Genomic DNA, 16,483 nt, shown 5'->3' with positions numbered 1-16,483 from the left:
TTAAAGTTTTCATCTGGGGCGAGTGCCAATTCATCCCATTTGATCTGAGGGGGAACAAAGACCAGATTTGATGAGAGACACAAGGTGTCCTCTCGTTTCCTCACCGAATTTCTTTTAACAGGCTTGTTATATAACTTCCCAAAACTTCTGTGTTAGCTGCCAAGACCAGTGGGCTGGAGCACTTGCTGCATCATCTAATCGGGGGAGTAAATGAAATTTATTGTGTCTATTGATTGTATACAGGGAAACACCTCTATGTCAGATGCCAATATGCCCAGACAGAACAGTGAAGCATTATTTGATTGCTTCCGAGGGAAAAGGTCTGGGGGAATTCAGTATCTGGAACACTGCACATTTCATATTTCTAAAAGGCCTTGGCCTGTTTTTAATATTCAATAATCTGAAATGCTCTATGCACTTTAATCATGACGACAAGGAACTTCCATCAATTACATACAATCTCTGGCAGTCTTATCCATTCTGTGTGGGGGGAAGTAAGGTAATACACAAAATACACTAAGCACTAGCACATTTTATTTTCTTGGTAAAATGCTTATATGTGCAGTAATTGGAGAAGCAATTATTATCATCAAGCTGTTTAGTTTAGGAGATCGTGAATAAAGGAATGGGAAACTTATAGAAAAATAAAAGTGGTAAAACAGACATGGAAGTTCTCTAATGGGCATGAATGAGGCACTGATAGTGACAAAGCAGCCAGCAAAATCACTTTTGTTCCGATTAAATAAATATGTACCAAAGCCCAAACTTCCATCTTGGAGACTCACAAACCCTTAATTTAAAAACCACGAGTGTCTATTTGTTTGTTTTTTGCTATTCAACTAAACTCCTGCTTGCCAACTTAGCTTTTTTTTCATTTCTCTCCATTAACATATTGAAATAACATTAAAGCCTGCAATACATTTTGCCTCTTTAAGATGCAGAGTATGGAGCTATTAAATGAATAACAGGTTTTCAGGATCCGTACAATGTTTGATACTTTACATCCAAACTATCTTTACTCTTTTGGTGCCATCATCAGCTCTGGTCCAGAGTTAATGATTAATAATTATTATTGCTCTTAGAAAACAGAAAAAAGAAAGTCTCTGGATGATTTTAAAAGCAGTTTATTTTTATGTCTGACAAACCCTCTTTATTCTTTCAGTGTATCTCTCTGTATTCCCTGATGTCCCATATTCCTCTCTTCTCTCCATTTCCACCCTTCATCTATTACTTGCCTCTGCCTTTTCCTGTCTCTGCCTGACTCAGGCATTGCCTCAAACCCGTCAGTGGTGCAGTAATCGACTCTAGAAACTTAGTTCAAACCACTCTTTTCAGTAGTTACACATCAAAACTCAAGTCACTTTAACATTTCTAGCAGAAACTGGCCTATTTTCTGTTACTAATAGGCAGCAACAAAAAGAACATTTGTGTCCTAGTTGTTACAATCCTCAGTTGTGTGCATGTATGTGTCTGTAAAGTTGTTTAGAAGTATTTTTTGTTGGTTTGTTTGTTGTGTTGTTGCTCTTGAACAGTCTTAAGTGACAAGATTAGTGGTGGAAAAGGATGGCAGAAGTTGATGGCAGGTTTGATGGGTGCTGTCTCTCAACTGCAAGTTTCAGCTCTTTCCACAGATGTTCAATGGGATTCAGATCAGGACTCATAGCAGGCCACTTCAGAACAGTCAAATGTTTTCTTCTCATCCACTCTTGGGTGCTTTTTGATCTATGTTTTGGGTCATTATCCTGCTGGAAGACCCATGACCTGCGACTAAGAAACAGCTTTCTGACAATGGGCTGTATCGCTCCAAAATGCCTTGATAGTCTTCTGATTTCAATGTGCCCTGCACAGATTCAAGGCATCCAGTGCCTGAGGCAGCAAAGCAACCCCAAAACATCACTGAGCCTCCTCCATGTTTCACGGTAGGCATGGTGTTCTTTTCTTTGAAGGCTTCATTTTTTCTTCTGTAAATATAGGGTTGGTGTGATTTACCAAAAAGCTCTAATTTTGTTTCATCTGTCCAAAGCACATTCTCCCAGAAGGACTGTGGCTTGTCAACATGCATTTTGGCAAAGTCCAGTCTGGCTTTTTTCTCTCTCCGTCTTAGAAGTGGGGTCCTCCTGAGTCTTCCACCATGAAGCCCATTTTCATTCAGACAGCGACAGATGGTGCAACTTGAAGCTATTGTACCTTGAACTTGAAGATTATCTTAGATCTGTATTGAAGTTTTCCTTGGTTCTTTCTCAACCTTTCAAGCAATCCTTTTGGTCAATATCAGGCCAATTTTCCTCTTGCAACCACATCCAGAGATGTTGGCTACAATTCCATGGGCCTTAAACTTCTTAATAACACTGGCAACCATGGTCAAAGGAACATCAAGCTCTTTGGACATGGTCTTTTAACCTTTACGTTGACCATGCTTGGCTATTACCATTTTTCTAATGTTTTCAGACCACTCTCTAGTTTTCCCTTCTGTTTTCCATCTTCAGTGTGATGCACACAGTGGCACAAAACAGCAGAGTGAGTAATGTTCTCCTTTTAAACTGGCTGCATGAGTGATTATAAGATTGAAAACACCTGTGGTACTAATTTAAACACAATAGTCTGTTTAAAGTATCGCTACAAATCAATTATTTCTTACAACTTCTAAAGGGCACGAATCATTTTGTCCTGCCTTGTACAATAGGCATGAATTCTACTCTATTCTATTTTCATATCTTTTTTGTTCTGTTCCACTGCAAAGCAAACATAGACATACATTGATAATAAAATATCTTTTCATTTCAACACTGTTCAGGGCGAATGGTGCATTATTTTAATAAAATGCAAGGGTACCAATAATGTCAGCCACATCTGTAAGTCTTCTCCTGTAACATGTGTACTCTAAAAAGTATAAAATGATCAGTGAAGGAAGTAATGAAAAACTGCAGTAAAAACCCTTGACACATATCCCATAGTGGAAAGGAGTGGAGGTTTGATTTGTAGACAGGATAACTATACTGTGGTGTACAACAAATGCCAGGGGGGGAAGTGAAAGCATTAGATCCTGTCTAGGTTTGTGGCTGTAACTCACTCTTTCTCAGTGAAAAATCTTTCCCTTCGGAGACCACAAACACACTCTGCCAAACAATGGCAGTTTTTTGGAAGAAGCCGAACTCATAGCCAAGTTAGACTCAGTTCTGAAAGGACATACTATCAGAATTCACTCATTGTTTGCCCAAGAGGGATGATCATGCATAACATAATACCATATGTTATCACAAATCAAAGCATCTAAGCAAGGTTTGTTAAAATGGACCACACACTGACACCACAAATCAAAGAACATATGAGAGGGAAGAAGGGTGTCCAAGCAAATCTTCCTGAGCTGAACCCAACAGACGTACTTGTGCCATATGGGTCATAAAATTTAGATTTAAGTGTAGCTGATGCAGCAAAAAACTCCCATAATTTCTTGGGGTACCTCTGGCTACCTCCACTAACCGCGTCCTATTTCCACAAAGTGATTGGATATGTTTAGAAGCAATGTAATTATGACACTAAAATTTTCAAAAGGAACAAGATGAGACAACTTGATAAAGAGGCTGCAAAATACAAATTAGAGAAACACTTTAGGGGTTGTTAAAGGACAAAGCTGATGATGGTCCATAAACTTTGAAGCACAATACTTTGCTGATACAGGTGCTTTTTCTCTGGGTCAGTACTTAAAAAAGGGAAACCCAGCCCTGTGGCACATATCCCTTAAAAGATTTACAGATATAATATAGATATAATGTCCTCCATTCATGTTGTCTTGTCAATGATGTCTTACTGTAAAGCTGTATGGAAATGAGTCCTCTAAATACACATTTAAAGCAACAGTCAGAACCCCCCTCCCCCTCTCTCCCCCCAGACCTCCTCCTGACACACCCACACAGGCATCACAGGCATAAAATGCAAAAGCCAGCCCTAACAGCACCCCAGTAATACCTTCTCCATATTCATTTGTGTGAACAGATAAATACTGGATAATGGATGAGTCTTTAGTCTCACAGTAAACAGTGCAGGTGCACCCTCCTCCAGTCTGGCTAATACCCTCCATAAATAATTCAGGGTGTCACCAGATAAGGAGGGGCAGCCTCACTACCAGAGTAAAGGACTTGTTGCTACATCTGAGCCTACTTGTTGCTGCAAGTAATATCCATCTCATGTTATTGAGTGTCTATGCTAGCAGACCTACATGACGCAATCCTTTATATAACAGGGACATATTCCTTTACTGCCAGTGTGATAGATTAAGTCAGACGGACACTATTGCACTTTCTCGGTTGATGCTGTTATGGATGCATGCCTAAATTTATATTTAAAAAAATTATCACATACTATACCTACAATCTATTTTCTTTAACAGAGAAAAGAAGAGGGCTTCATCCTTACCATGAGTACTAAGGAAGAAGGACGATGTCTCAGTGGAGTCGCCAGGTGGGTTCCGCAGGTAAACTCTGACACAGGTCATCTTGGAGAGAGCATGCTAGAGATGCCACTGCAGACGAGGTGGTTTCAGCAGCTATAGAGAGGAAAAAGAAACGCGATACTTGCTGTGTTACTGTGTGTGTGTGCTTGTATGCATATGTATGTGTGCGGGGAGGGAACACAAAGATAAGAGATTGTGAAAAATGTTTTAAAAGTTGTTTTTTTTCCCCCCCCACAGTTTTAAGTCATGCTTTAGCCAAAACAAGCCTTCAGTTAGTCTGTGAGGTTGCTTTTCCTTCTTCAACTGCCATGGTCTAAAATTATTATACATCAGTATATTTATGCAACTATTTCCCAAGCATCTTGTTAGATCTACAAGTAAAGGCATAGACACAATAACCATGTCCATTTGCTACAATAGACGTACACCGAACATTTTATCACCTATAATTTCAATAAATGTCCATGTGCAGAATATACACAAAAGTTCAAGCACTTTAATTTGCATAATGTATCACTGGCATCCATACTGTACATACATACATGGTTTTATACATACTGTATTAATCCAGTTTATTCATTTACACAAGTGGTGTAGCCAGGATTTTAGTTTACAAAAAGACATACTAGAAACATTTGCTTTTTAGTAATGGTCTTTAAGTCATCTATCCAATCAGTAGCAAAAGTCCATTTTTAAATAAACAGTAACACATACCCATAAAAGCTTGTTTATTTTCTTTCATTCTGTTTAATAAGCCTATTTATTGTTACTTATGAGCCACCTACTGGTTACAGATGGCTTTACATTTAAGATCAAACCATATTGCTACAGAAAAGACCTCTTTCTATTATAATACAGCAGTTTCATTAATTTTCTACGAGGTGGTTGGTTTAACACTGTTCTGAGCCACACAGGCAACATGAGCTACATTCATTGTACTGTTTACATACTGTAGGTGGCAGCTGTCAGACGGGCTTGCAGTCATTTGACAAATATACACAGACAAGAGTATTAATAACATGTGGGAGCCCAAGGTTAATTTGGCAATGCCTGCTCCGTTTCCAAGAACTGAAAATGTGATTCCCAGAGAAAAATAGTCTTTCACCATTTCCTTTATTGGTCAGAGCATATTATTCATGAATTAACATATTTACATTTTTCATTTCACATTAAAGATACTTTTAATCATTCAGTTCATAAATGTCAGGCGGCAAGTTAAAAAAAAAGTCAGATAACAGGCCATATTTATTTAAACCTCACGAAGAACAAATGAAATAAACCAACGTAATCTACAGCCACCTCTAGAGCAAACAACAAAAGATGAAAAACGGAAAAAAAAACACGTTTGTAATACCCAGATTAAATCATCAGTGACTGTCTTCTGTAGAATAGATAGAGCTAAATCAGTGTTGTGGTTGTGTGGCCCTAATCCAGATTACTTTACAGCATGATTTAACACACCTCCGGGTGAAATGTGACACAACAGAGAAGGCTGAAGCAATTATTTTGACATTTTGCCCAGTGGCAGTGTACCACTAACCCAGAGATGAACTTGCTATATTTAATTGAAAACTGTACGAACATGCTGCTAATCCTGATTAGCAAACTGCCCACCCACCAAGAAGGCACCCAAATCAAGCTTGATTTAAGGGGGATGAAAAAAAAAAAAAAAAGCAGCAGAGAGGCTTTAAAACCTGGTCCAACCTGGTCCTGGTCCAAATTCAAATCAGCAAGTATTGTACCAACAGCATGCTCACAACAACAACATGAACTCAGATAAACTATTTTGAGCCAACAAAAATCATATCTTCAATTATCTCTTTCTCCTGCCTCTAGTCCCTTCCTTCGGACTTTGAAAAGTCATAATCGTTTTCCGTTTTCCTCTCATTCTGCCCCCCCCACCAAAAAAAAACCCTGATTCATTTGGTCCTTATCAGTTACAGTGAAAGCAAAACAAAGGACTTCTCTGAATCTCATACTCAGCTTCCCTGAAGGGGAAACTGGGCAGATCTGTGTTAAGGGACAGGACATATTCCATATGTCAGTCTCCCACACACAAAAGTACACATACTTTTTAGGACTTTTGTGTTTGAATTGGTTTTTGAACAAGTGAATTGTTAATTGTGTGTACCTACTAGTTGTATAGTTATATTTTCACATATTTTATTGGTAATTGCTACAATAATAAACATGTATCCAAAGTAATCTCAAAGTGTATTCACATATTTTGTACTGTTTATAGCCCATCACTCTGGTATTGTGTATCAAAGCTATTGTACATTAACCTATAATGAGAGTAGTACTAGAGCTTTAGCCCCTTGGTGACCAATATCACCAGCAACAAGTTCTAGTTCAAACCCATATGTGTTATAGTGAAGACAGATGTTAACTTGTATTCCTGTGTGCCTTATAGGTTCAGACATAAGGGTTTGTGCGAGGCAGAGAAATGCGAAAAAGGGGCAATATCAGGTGCAACTGGAAGAGGAAAGTAGAGGCGAGGTACAGTTAATTAAGATGGAGGAGATTAGCGAGAGAGAGCGGGATATATTCCTTGAAGATTTTCCATTTGCACTGGATGATTGGGGATGACTGTGCAGTTTTGACTGGGTGTGAATTTGATCATTGCGGAGCGAGCAGAGAGAAGAGTCAAGATCTGTGTGCAGAGATGTCCAGATTGCCACAGGGGGACAGCTGAGCAACTGGAGAGCATGGCTGCTTATTAATTAAGTGAGTCACACATTATGTAAGTCTGTGAAATGCACAATTAGTAACAATATAACAAGATCATGATGTGAGGCACTGAGACACAGAACAACAGCTCGATTATAGAAACATTTTTAAAAAATAGGTACCAAGATTAAGTTCCAGACAGATAAGACAAACTGACCCGTTAAATCTCTTATCCGATTCAGGATGACATGTTGCTTTTATGAGGTGCAGGAATGGCTGGAAGGGGTCAAACTTGCAGACAGCTCAACAATGACGCTGTAAATCTCCGAGGTCTACGGAAAAACCTCAGCTATCTTTTGGATTTATTGCTTGTTGCACTTTCAGTATTCTTGTCGTGTTCATTTGACGTGTCAATGTGAGCTACAAACTATTCATTATGGTAATGCAGCACTTTGCTTCAGGACTGGGATTGCCTGTGTGAAGTCCATGGAGAATATTCAGCTGAATATGGAGAAAAATATTATTTTTCAGTCTGAAAAGGTTGCCTACAATACGGTAACATAGAAGTGTATACAATAGCAGACTAAAGTCATCCCTGTTGTTTTTTTCATCAGATATTAAATTGATTGATTCGTGTGAAATACAGAAATATTACTATACGGCACTCTTGATCCAATCAAAACAGGAAACAGCAGTTTAATTTGTCATCTAAAAGGATATTAGAGGGAAATGCCAGCATCTGTGAGATGGGCTTCACTTTTTAAACTGGAGATTTTTGTGCTTATGACCACAGCCACGAATAAAATGTGTCTCAGTAAAGCTCAACTTGCTTAAAAATGCACAGCAAATATATCTGGACAAACTTTATATCCATATCATTCCATATTTTTCTTAGTTTATCTAATTGTGGGTGCATCACACTGATTGTAGCTTTGTATCCCTGCCACAATATTGCTTCTTATGACTTTCAATGCAGTAATTTAAAGGAACCTCCTTCAAGACATAACGGAACACATTCATGTTGTGTTTAGACTCTGTTTTTGTATTTATCTTCATTGAAAATCATCTTACATTGATTGTTTCCCCAAATAAATATGTATGTGTGAAACAAAAGGCATTTGTGTTGCTGTTCACAACAAGATGAAGTCATTTTAACTTTCTGTTACTTTCAGTTTCTGTAGAGGGAGCAGTATGTTCACCCCATCTGTTTTGTTTCTGCTGTCAGTACTATGTTCTATCATTTTAATATTAGTATACATTGCCACTTTCAACCTGTCACTGACAACTACTTTGTTCTATTTTGCACTGTCACATCCATGGCTATAGCTGCACTGTGTAAATATTTTATTCTATTTTTTCTTCCTCTTTATTTATTTAATTTTTATTTATTGTACATAGTAGTTAGATATGACTGTCTTTCTGTACCCTGTGTTTCTGTTGCATTGAGCATGTTGATGGCATAAAGATTTCCTTCGGGATTATTAAAGTTCTTATTTATCTTATTAACTTTAAGCAGGATTTTCTGATCATCCGATGACATCATTTTTAAGACTGTGCAGTCATAAGTCAACATAATATTTTATCCATTACGCACATTTCAATATATTGCATTAACAAACAAATACATCAGGGATAGTCTACAGAAATATACAGGTTAATATTATAAAGACTCCCACACAAACAAAAAGTGCATAATTTTTTTAACAAAAACGACAATGGCACAACCTACTGGACATCTTATGGATTGCAAGTGCGTATTTCAAATGAACTTAATGCACCAACTTGGAGAACGGAGAAACAAGCTCCCTCGTGGTAGTGCCACATGGAGAGAATTAACATTGACATTTAGCATATTTTTATTTCAAATGTTGGCTTATTTCAGAAATGGCAATATGTGAGCAAATATATATGAGATGCATTTTGCAAATATACTAACTGATTTTCTGTTTCCTATTTATTACAAGTCTGCTAAATGTATGTAACGTATGGAACAAATACATGTGTAAATGTATCTCAATTTTCTTTCCATAATTTACAGGGATGTAAGGTTAGGCTTTTGTGGATAACGCTTGGCAGATAGGATCACAAATTTTCAAATCCTCAAGTTTTGAAACAACAGTCAGGTGCCAAAATGAACACTGAAAAAGGTTTTCCTCACAGTAATCATTCCTCCTGTTCATACTGGCTATTAAAAGATCCCCTTTAAATGCACTTTCAGAGTAATATGGGCTAAAATCCACAGTGTGTCCACAAAGTCATTTTGTGCAACAATGCATGTAAAAGTATATCTGAAGCTTATATGAGGCTTCAGCAGTCTGAGCTAGTCATATCAAATGGATATCTGCCACATTTACTGACTTTTTAGCATCAAATTCCCTCTTTGTGATTCCTTGGATGGTGTTTCCCCTGATGGTGTTTCCCCTTTAGTGCTTTTGGCACTAAGAAGACTGTAACATTGAAAGATATCTACTTGATTTGATTTATTTTCATATTGGCATCAGATGCATTATGAAGAGATCTTCTAATGGTCAGTATGAACAGGAGGAATGATTACTGCAAGAAAAACCTATTTCTGTGTTTATTTGGGCATGTGACTGTTGTTTTACGACAGACTTGGGGGAAAAATTGTGAACTTATCCTTTAAGCACTTGCAGGTTCTAGATGTAACCACTAGATGTCAGAATCTCCACTTACTACTGCATTCAGTAACTCAGCTGCAGTCTTGTCTGTTCGTGGGTTTGTGTCATGCACTCACAAGTTAATATAAGCCTGGATTTTTTTTATCTTGATTGTTGGTTCACTATCTTGCCATTCTCTGCATTTGCACTATAGTCAGCTTCATTCAATATTATATCTTGAGCATAAATACAGAGACATGGAGGACAGGAGCATCAGTCTGCAACTTGGAAATTTTCATTTAATGAGACTGAGACATCTGTCTGCACTATAACACATAATCCTTACAAACACAGTTATCTCTATGATTAGTTTGGTACATGCATCCAAACTGCTGCTTTACTTAATGTGCTATAAATCTTAAACCCAACATACAGAAATTACAGTATAATATTGCACACAATACTATTAATCATTAATAATGATGGAGTACAGATGCAGGCAGGTGGGTTTAACTTTTAAACTACTCTACAAAGGGTGGATATAATAACACACACACCCCTAAAATCAAGGCCTTATCAAATTGAATGTAATAAAGAGTACATTTGTGAAGCTTAGGCTGCCATTTTGGAAGTGTGTGGTTGTGTTGTGATGGATATTGTTCCTGTGGATGGCTTAGTCCGAAAAACATTATGTCTGCTGCCCAATAAAGATGAGTTTTACCTTATTTCCCAAGCTGAAATATCTGAGCCATTTACAGACCTAGCTAAGCACCTGTCAAGTTTTAAAAAGCCCACAAGTAGTCTGACAATACTTACTTCAGTTTTACAACCAAATTCTACAAAGACTCTTCTGTCCAGCTGGCATGAAAAAATATTCCCTCTCCTGCACAGTAAAGACAGCTTTAACTTGTTAATTCAATTGCAACTTTGCATCTTAATGTTAACCCAAATTTAAGATGGCAGCCAGAAATGACAAACTTCTTGCTCGACAATGTATACAGCAAGAAAACTATGGATGCTTTAGGCCTACTTATTATACTGGGAAATTTTCACATCTATAAATCTGAGTTCTCAAGGTCATGCCCATCATTTGAACTTTTCATGATTGAATTTAGAAAGTATATTGCGTCTATCCAACTTATAAACAATAAGAAAAGTGCACATACAGTTAATATGGTAGTATGCTCCAAGCCTACCTTTTCTGTTATTTTTCTATTTATTTATTACTCTTACCCTTTGTCCTCTTACCATGTTGACCGTACAAACTGAAAGTGAGGTCATGTCTTTTATGTTATCTTTATTTCATTATGATACCTAATTGTTTTCTGTTATTGTCTTGCCACACATGTTGTAAGTGACTCTTTCTATAAATAAAGTGATGAAAAATGGACGCTTTATTAGAACTGTATCACTGAAATATAAAACAATGGAGAGTAATATGCTACATGAACCTGATAACAACCCTTTCAATTTTGTAGCTGGAGACGTCACTTTCTTTATTGTTTATTGTGCAGCCAAATTAAAACACATTTGTTCTAGAGTGTGCTGTTATCCTGGAAACTTCTTCATTACATTCTTAAGTGCTTGTCAAATGTCCTGCGGGGCTTTTTAAACTTTGACTAAGGACAGAGAGGGAGATACTTAGCTCTGTGCCTCAAATTATCAATGCCAAAAAAGTGTGGCGTTGCTGTCACCTATAACCTACCTTTTAACTTGAAGGGCTAGATGAGAGATTTAAAGGCAAACGGGAAACGAATGGAGGCACTGTGTCTTTACAAGCGGAGGCTTCTTTGCTTTACTAAGCCTGCGAAGAAGTGACATTAACGTTTTATGTACCATAAAACAGGAACTTTGTAGTAGCTCCTTGCTAAAGTGCATGTGCACGGAGCGGCGGTTGGACAGGATAAGTGAATTGCGCAGGCGCCTAATGCAACCATGGCAACGACGTTTGGCGCAGTCAACGGGCATCAACCAACGTTGCCAACGTAACAATTTACGCACATTTCTTTACGAGGAACTTTGTTATGAAGCTTTAACCGCTGCATAGCTAAGCTTTACAGCTTCGTTTTGCAAATTAACTGCTGTAATTGTGTAGGAGATACACGATTAATGGTACCAAAGAATTCCGACCTCAGCTGGATAACGTGGTAGCCTTTACTCTCTCCACCCGGAAGCACAGGTTAGTGAGGAGGAAGCTCTTCATATGACGCTGAAGTTCGCTTCCGATTCACAGTTAAGGGGAAAATTAAGGAAAACATAAATAATGACATTTAGCGTCTGATTCTCCGTATTTTTCACCACCTACACTTATGAAAAAGTGTTCAACATCGCACCAAAAGCCTTAACGCTGTTAAAATCCACTTTTAGATTTGCGAACCCTTTATTGCTTATTAAAACATAAAAAGGGGCGATTTAACTGCTTTTTTCCCTTCCAAAACACATTTGACCAGGTCCAGCTATACTTAGACTTTCAAACAATCTCTTGATTCTCCTTGTTAATCTAGTTTAGATATGACAAGTCTAACTATAGTGTTTTTTGATCTGGACCTGGTCTAATATTTCCCTTAACTTTCCCCTTAACCCCGAATCGGAAGCTACGAATCGGAAGCTTACTTCAACGTCGTCTTCGTTCAAATGCTCGTTTGGTTTAGCTTACGCTAACGTGATCTCAAAGCGCTCAGTGTTTTTACCCTTATCAACTTGATATTGTCGCTAAATTAAGGTACATCTCACATAACAATGTTTACGACTGTTTTACAAGTCTGCCTTTACCAAACGTTAAAAAGAAGAAATATGTAAAGACAGTATTTGGGTTGCTTCGGCTGGAGCTAAGCTAAAGTTGACGTAAGGGCTTCTGTGGATACCATCAGCTTTTTCAGATACTTATTATGATAAGAACAAGTAAACTATCAATAATTTTGACCGAGGTTTGTTTGTAGTGTATCATCTAGCGTCATTTGTTATCACCATTGAACATGCAATAGTTAAATCACCGCCCAAAGAAATACAGAGAAACATCAGGTTCATTCATAAATCTTTGACAGCCATGGAGTTTCTGCCTGTTCTTGATCCTCTAGATAAACCCAAAGAAGGAATATGGTAAGTAAATTTGTACCTGAGATATTAACAAAGAAGCTATGCTTTTGTCTTGCTTTTCCTGAAATTGTTTTGTTGTCAACAGGTATTCTTTGATACCCAGAGGAAGTGCTCCAGGTGTCAGTGTGGGCCACACCTGCACTTTTATTCCATCTGAAGATGGAGGAAAAGGACAAATCCTTATTGTTGGGGGAGCCAATCCCAGTGGAAGTTTCTCACATTCCCAAGTTATAAATCTGGGTAAAGATGTCTGCAAACATTTTAGCTTTTACAGTGTTACAACTTCTGCATAACTAACTTTTATTAGAAGAAGAAATACAAAAAATATATCTTGTGTTGTGTTGCTTTGACTTAAAGTAAATTTCACCCTTACCATAAGGCATTTTTAACATAAATAGTCAAAGTAACAGTACATTTAACCTTGGCTAGTGTGTTATATAATCTCAAATCACAATCACCACTGGCAAATGTGTAATATACATGTAGGAGGTTGTGAAAACCATGTTTAATGTTTTGATGCTAAATGTGTAGTTATTATGGATTATTCCTCGTTGTGGATAAAACTCCCACCACCATTAATCATGAAGACTAGTTAAGCCAAAGTTCTGGAGGTTAAGCATTGTGTACTGTATTATTTGTTACAACACTGTATTGGTAAAACACATTAGTCACTTGTTATGTACTTGGTCAGAGTCATGAGTGTGTTCTCTTCACATTTATATCAAAGTCTTTGAATTTTTCTCCTTTCTGACTCCACCAGATAAGCATGAGTGGGACATTCCAGAGTGGGAGGGTTTGGAGGCACGGTATGAACACTGCAGTTTTGTGCCAGGCAGCTGCCCGCAGAGCTTGTGGGTGTTTGGGGGAGCACAGCAAACTGGCAATCGCAATTGTATCCAGAATATACAGCTAACAGGTAAATCACTTATTTCCCTGTGATCCTCTTTAGTAGCATTGGAGGTTAGGTAGTTGCTGTGTTATGACCATATGAACTTACTGTACAAAACGTGACAACTGATTTTTGTTAACTGAGTATGATCCATTCTGTTCATGTGTATATGTGTCCAGACAGTGGGTCCCACTGGAAGAATGTACAGGTAAATGGGGAACCCCCCAGTCCCAGGACATATCACACCAACTCAGCTTGCATAGGGGACAAACTTTATGTCTATTCTGGAGGGGAAGCAGGAGCTGCACCTGTGTCCGACCAAAAACTTCATGTCTTTGACACAGGTATGTGTTGAATTAACCAGTTGCTTTGACAAACCTCCCACAGCTTAGTATGCCCTTGAGATAAAATTACTTTTGCACTGAATGACCTTGGAAGTACGAAATAGTACTAATATCCAATTAGGTACTTGTTGTTCACCATTTATGACCCCTTAGGAGACTGAAATACAGAATAAGAAAAATGGCAAACACAAATATACAAATGTTTAGTGACAGTTAAAGGCCTTACACACAGGGTTACACTGCCCCTTCAATTATCTTGGCTGATTAACCCTCTTGGAGTGAGTGGACATATGTACACTGTGACTGATTCATTTATATCTTCCTGACTCCCCTCTTACTTTTCTTGCACCTGTTCAGGCAGGCCAATTTTACCATTTTTATTAGCACATGACGTTTGGTGACCTCATGTAATTCCCTAAATAGGTGGTCTCATTTTCAGCCTGAACAGAAGTCTAATTAGAATGAATGATTGAAAACACCTGTGTGGGTGCGCAAGAAGGCTTTTACTATTTTTCCCACACCATAAGCATCCAGTCTGTGATTACAAGCACAGGTTTATATAATGATCTTAAGTGATAATGGCTGCATTTGCACTGGCATTTCTTACTAGGGCATTTAAATTTAACAGAGCCATATTAGTTACAATTCAAAATGTCTGCTATGAAAGGGCTTATGCAATTTAAATCAGTGGTATTATGATGAAGATTAAAGTTGGATTGTAAATATATATTTGAACACATAGCTAATAAACAGATTAATAGATTCAATTGAAAAGAAAGTAGTGAATGTTAGCTTCAGTGTCTAATGTTGCCTGACAATATATTCCACATTATGTAAAGAGGTGTATTATCTTATAACATATAGACTCTTTCTAGTGTCAAGCTTATTTCATGGATTAAGCCATGTGCTTAACAGTTGCCAAAATTATAAATAATTTACTCACTTAAGGTGCAACTATCTCATTCTGCTTTCAGTTTTTGTTCATAAGGAAGTGTTTGTTTACGAATTGGATATATGTGCCCTTAATAAATGATCTACCATTGTGAGTAATTGCTTCAAAATACCATATTGTCTCTCAGTTGATTTTTACATGATGATAATAAATAACCAAATTTGTTAATGAATAATTTTTATGTGAATGTGTTCCCAGTGTCCTCCACCTGGTCTCAACCAGAAACACAAGGCAGACGCCCACCCGTCAGGCACGGCCATATTATCGTAGCAGTGTGTTCAAAGATCTACATTCACGGAGGGATGACAGGAGACAAATTCCATAATGATATGTACTCTCTTGATACAAGTAAGCCTGAACTCTCTTGAATCAAAATCAGAGGATAACAGTTTATCTATTTCCCGGCTGCCTTGCATTTGTCTCACGGGATCATCATAGCATCACTTGGATGCTTCAGTGTTTGTTTGTTTTTTTTAAATTAGCATAACTGTGTGTCTAAGGGAGCATGAAGTGGGAGAAAGTGCAAGCCAAAGGAGACATCCCGCCAGGAGTAGCAGCCCACTCGGCTGTGGTGCTGGGCAAGAACATTTACATCTTTGGAGGGATGACAGCAGATGGAGCCAGCAATTTTATGTACAGATTCAACACTGGTATGCTGTCCTTAATGGGATTAAATATTGATGTGCTGTGTGTCATATATGACTGCTTATTACTACATACTGTATATAAATTAAGCTGTTTGGTTCTGTACAAAAATCTAAGCATGAATGTGGATATATTAATGCTATACTCTGCTTGCAGAAAAAAGTAGATGGATCCTAATGAAGTTTGAAGGAGATGTGCCACCCAACCGCCTAGACCACTCCATGTGTTTATTGCAGTGGAAGGTGGGTGGTGAGGGGAATGGAGATGAGGAGCAAACCAACAGCCCAGCAGCCTCAGAGACAATAAATCTGGCTTTTGTATTTGGAGGGATGGACACCCAGGGTGTCATACACAATGACTGTATTTTGACTGTGGTGACATAATGTGCCTCGATGTGGTAATCTTCTTATGCTCAAGTTGTAATAAAACATTTGTCAAGTACACAAAGTAACTGCATTTTTTTGTTGTAGTGATGTGACTGATCAAATGGTCAATTTTTAGAGCTTGTATTAGATGAAAACTGAAAGATGAAAAGTAAACATGTTTCACCAAATTCAGGATGTAGAGCTCTGAAGGTTAAATAACTTGGATGGTAATAAGTGAAATGTTAATCATTTGAGCCAGTGGAGAATATATGTAATTGTTGGACACAACACATTATTTACTGGTAAAAACAATTGTGGTCGGTGCCAAATAATGTACCCTAAAAATGTAAATTAATGTAACAAGAGACAACCAAGAAATATTTTGTATCAAACATTTATTTCAATGTCTTTCCAGAAGTACAATGACCAGATTCAATAAATAACTTTTAACGTT

General features: G+C 37.7%; 2 protein-coding genes across 4 annotated transcripts in view; one reads left to right on the top strand and one right to left on the bottom strand.

Annotated features, from left to right (window-relative positions):
- The window catches only part of rgs3a (regulator of G protein signaling 3a), a 158,261-nt gene extending 146,635 nt beyond the window's left edge, over positions 1-11,626 (bottom strand). Inside the window, exons 1-2 of one of the 2 annotated variants that reach the window (XM_042394479.1) lie at positions 11,444-11,626; positions 4,414-4,543 (exon numbers count right to left, since the gene is read on the bottom strand). In XM_042394479.1, the coding sequence (XP_042250413.1) occupies positions 4,414-4,492 (79 nt within the window). In that variant the 5' untranslated portion in view covers positions 4,493-4,543; positions 11,444-11,626. Of the gene's footprint in view, positions 1-4,413; positions 4,544-11,443 lie in introns of those variants that run through there. The other variant, XM_042394480.1, reaches the window with a different exon arrangement.
- Positions 11,627-11,753: 127 nt separating this feature from the next.
- rabepk (Rab9 effector protein with kelch motifs) lies at positions 11,754-16,483 on the top strand. Of its 2 annotated transcripts, none has more exons than XM_042394487.1 (8): positions 11,754-11,917; positions 12,783-12,837; positions 12,920-13,074; positions 13,595-13,750; positions 13,903-14,067; positions 15,218-15,367; positions 15,520-15,669; positions 15,821-16,483. In XM_042394487.1, the coding sequence occupies exons 2-8, from the start codon at positions 12,785-12,787 to the stop codon at positions 16,045-16,047; spliced, it is 1,056 nt and encodes a 351-aa protein (XP_042250421.1). In that variant the 5' UTR covers positions 11,754-11,917; positions 12,783-12,784; the 3' UTR covers positions 16,048-16,483. The 2 variants fall into 2 exon arrangements, with proteins under 2 accessions (XP_042250421.1, XP_042250420.1); XM_042394486.1 differs by lacking the exon at positions 11,754-11,917 and adding an exon at positions 11,952-12,460.

This window comes from Thunnus maccoyii, chromosome 19, assembly GCF_910596095.1.
Source record: "Thunnus maccoyii chromosome 19, fThuMac1.1, whole genome shotgun sequence".
Lineage (NCBI taxonomy): Eukaryota > Metazoa > Chordata > Actinopteri > Scombriformes > Scombridae > Thunnus > Thunnus maccoyii.
Note: the sequence above shows the minus strand (reverse complement) of the source record. Positions and strands in the feature narration are given on the sequence as shown.